The 3,023-nt window shown below is 30.0% G+C and overlaps 1 protein-coding gene across 1 annotated transcript; it reads left to right on the top strand.

Moving 5' to 3' along the window:
* Positions 1–1,105: 1,105 nt before the first annotated feature.
* On the top strand, positions 1,106–1,549 carry LOC128286859 (chitin-binding lectin 1-like). The gene has a single exon (XM_053024631.1). The coding sequence runs from the start codon at positions 1,106–1,108 to the stop codon at positions 1,547–1,549; it is 444 nt and encodes a 147-aa protein (XP_052880591.1).
* Positions 1,550–3,023: the final 1,474 nt, after the last annotated feature.

Here is a 3,023-nt window from a genome sequence, read left to right as displayed (position 1 = left end):
TTTATATAAAATTTTATGGAAAAAATTATACAAAAATTAAATAAAGTTTTGATTAAAAGAGTAAAGTCACAATGTCTTAAGGTTCAAATATTATGATTGTGTTATTTTATTGATTTTATAGAAAAATATTTTAAAAGATAAAATACTTTTATAATAATATAACTTTGTAAAAATAATATTTTTAATAATTTTTAAAACTGATATTAAATTGACTCGTAACATTAACTTAATCAAAGATTGAGTCTTAGCTTGATTGACATCGACATTGTTATCAATGTAGGAGATGTGAGTTCGACTGCGTTGAAACGTATTATCTTTCTATTTAAATGTTGGAGAGGAAATTGTGAATAATTTTAAGTATTGTATAAAAAAAAGCAACGTATCATTTTTTACTCACGATACCTAACTTGTATTAGTCATAATGGTACGTTTCAATCAATATTGTGGCCAATAAAATCATTGGTTCTTAATTGACATTAAATTAAGAGTACTGTAAATAGTATAGCTAATTATAATTTTCAATATTATTAAATACATATATAATCATTTGTATTTAATAATATATAATCTATTATTTGAATAAAAATAAAACACTTAACATAAAAAATATTAAAATCGATTTCAAATATTAAAATTTTGTATTGATTAATATGAGCCAATACATATATTAGTATTGATCAAAACAGACTAAAATACATTAAAATTTTACCCAAAACAAAACATAAAATTACATAAAATCAATTTAAAAATACATAAATATAAAACTTAAGTCATAATAGAAAATTGAAATTAAGGGTATTTGAATAAAATTTTATTAAGAAAATTTGACTCTTGACATGATTTTTTATTATTAATATTTTATGAATTGTATTATTAATCATGTCATTTTAGTTTTATTAAAAGAAATTATTTTCACAATACATCAAATTTATACTTTAATGATAAATTATATACATAAAAATAGGTAATATATTTTAAAGGAAAAAGAAGTTGAATGGTAAGTAAATTAAAGTTAATGGAGAGATGTTGCCTATAAATAGCAGCATAAGTTTTTGTGTGATGCATGCCATTAACAATCTAGATGGTATAAGCTTATGTTTTCACCATGGCAAAAGCATTGGTGTTTAGTATTCTTGTTGCTTTGTTATCAATCATATTTTCTTCATTACCTACTAATGCTCTCCTTGGTTGCTTTGAGCCATGTCAAAGACGGGAGGAATGCAGGGGTCAACTTGTTTGTTTAAATGGACAATGTGTTGATAACCCTGATGCTAGAATCAAATTATGTAATTTGATAAGAAGACCTCCACCTCCATCACCTAGGGGACCACCACCTCCACCTCCATCACCACGAGGACCACCACCTCCACCTCCATCATCACCACCTCCACCTCCGTCACCAAGGAGACGACCACCTCCACCTCCGCCACCAAGGAGACGACCACCTCCACCTCCCCCACCAAGGAGACAACCACCTCCACCTCCGCCACCAAGGAAACGACCACCTCCACCACCAAGAAGGCCACCACGAAGTGCTATAACTAACTAAAGATGAAAATCACTTCATGAGTGTCACTTGATCTATACCCTAATAAGGTTTCGCGTTATCTAAAGTTCACAGCAATAAAAATCATGATGTATTCATGGCATTAATAAAAATCCTTAAATATGCTTAAAATAGTTTTAAGAAAACCTCTACGTATGAAAAACTAAGAGATTTGGACAATGGAATTTAAGCTTCTAGCTTATGTAACAATCTCATATGTAAGCTTCTACATACTAATAATAAGTAAATGCTATAAATGTGAGTTTTATGTCTTTTTAAATTTATATTTATATAATGGAGAAGTATGTATCCTATCACAATATGTTTGGTTTTAGAGATTAAAGTTTAGAAAATGGAAAATACTAAAAAAAGTATTTTCTTTAAAAAAATAAAAATATATGGCAACTAACAAATAAAAAAAAAAAACATACTTGCATGAATCCTTGTTCTCAAGACTTTTTTTTCCTATGCCAAATTAAAATTTTATAGAGGTTATAAAGATAGACATCCAAAAACTTAAAAGATACCATAACACAAACCCCATTCAATAGCCATGGTGGAAGCATACTAATGCTTTTCGTAGAATGAGTATTGCCCATAGTTCTACTTGTACAACCATACTAATGCCAATGCTCCTTGTGCATCTCTTAACATCGCCAACTAATGCCTTTATGGTGGTAGTGTTTAGGGCTTCATCTGTATTAATCTTTATTCAAGCCACTTCTGATATAAAACGAGGAAGCCATGAACCCCAAACTCTTCTGTAGTAGACCAAATGCCTAGTCGAACTCAAGCCTTGAGAAATGACACTCTCCAAAGAGTAATCTACCTAACTAAAGACAAACCAATTTTGTTTTCCGCATATTCCAACATGACATCCCAAACAAATTACCGCATTTTACACCATCAGTTAGAATGTTTAGCATACATTTTTTATGTTGCTAATTAGTTAAGGAATAAAGGCAATAGAGAAGAACCTTTTGTTGAAGTTGAGGTGGTACAAGCTTCGACCAAATGACTGTCGCATCATGGCAATCGCATAACGGATCAACTCTTGTATTCCGGTATACACCGGGTAGCTCTTTGTATCCAATGTTCCTCTTAAGACAACTATTAATTTCCATTGGTAAATACTCTTTCTTTAGTCACTAATGATAAAAATTGCCTAACCCTTTGGGGCCCTTTGAATTTCCACACCAATAACCACAAACTATCATTTGCGTCCCATTCATGTGAGGATATTATTTTGGGTAAACTACATTGTTAGTCACTCGACTATTAGTATATCTCTATTTTGGTCACTCAACTCTAAAAATTTTTAATTTAGTCAAATTTAAGCGTTAAATACATTTTTAATTAAATCATTACCGAATGAATGACTAAAACATCAAATGTAATTGATGTTAATAACAAAGTCAAAAATTTTTGGAGTTGGGTGATGAAAAGAGAAGCATGCTAATATATTTTAACAATGGCT

The sequence above is a fragment of the Gossypium arboreum genome, chromosome 13 (assembly GCF_025698485.1).
Source record: "Gossypium arboreum isolate Shixiya-1 chromosome 13, ASM2569848v2, whole genome shotgun sequence".
Lineage (NCBI taxonomy): Eukaryota > Viridiplantae > Streptophyta > Magnoliopsida > Malvales > Malvaceae > Gossypium > Gossypium arboreum.
Note: the sequence above shows the minus strand (reverse complement) of the source record. Positions and strands in the feature narration are given on the sequence as shown.

Coding starts and splice junctions, on each gene's coding strand:
- LOC128286859 (XM_053024631.1), top strand. CDS start 1,106: ATGGCAAAAGCATTGGTGTTTAGTATTCTTGTTGCTTTGTTATCAATC.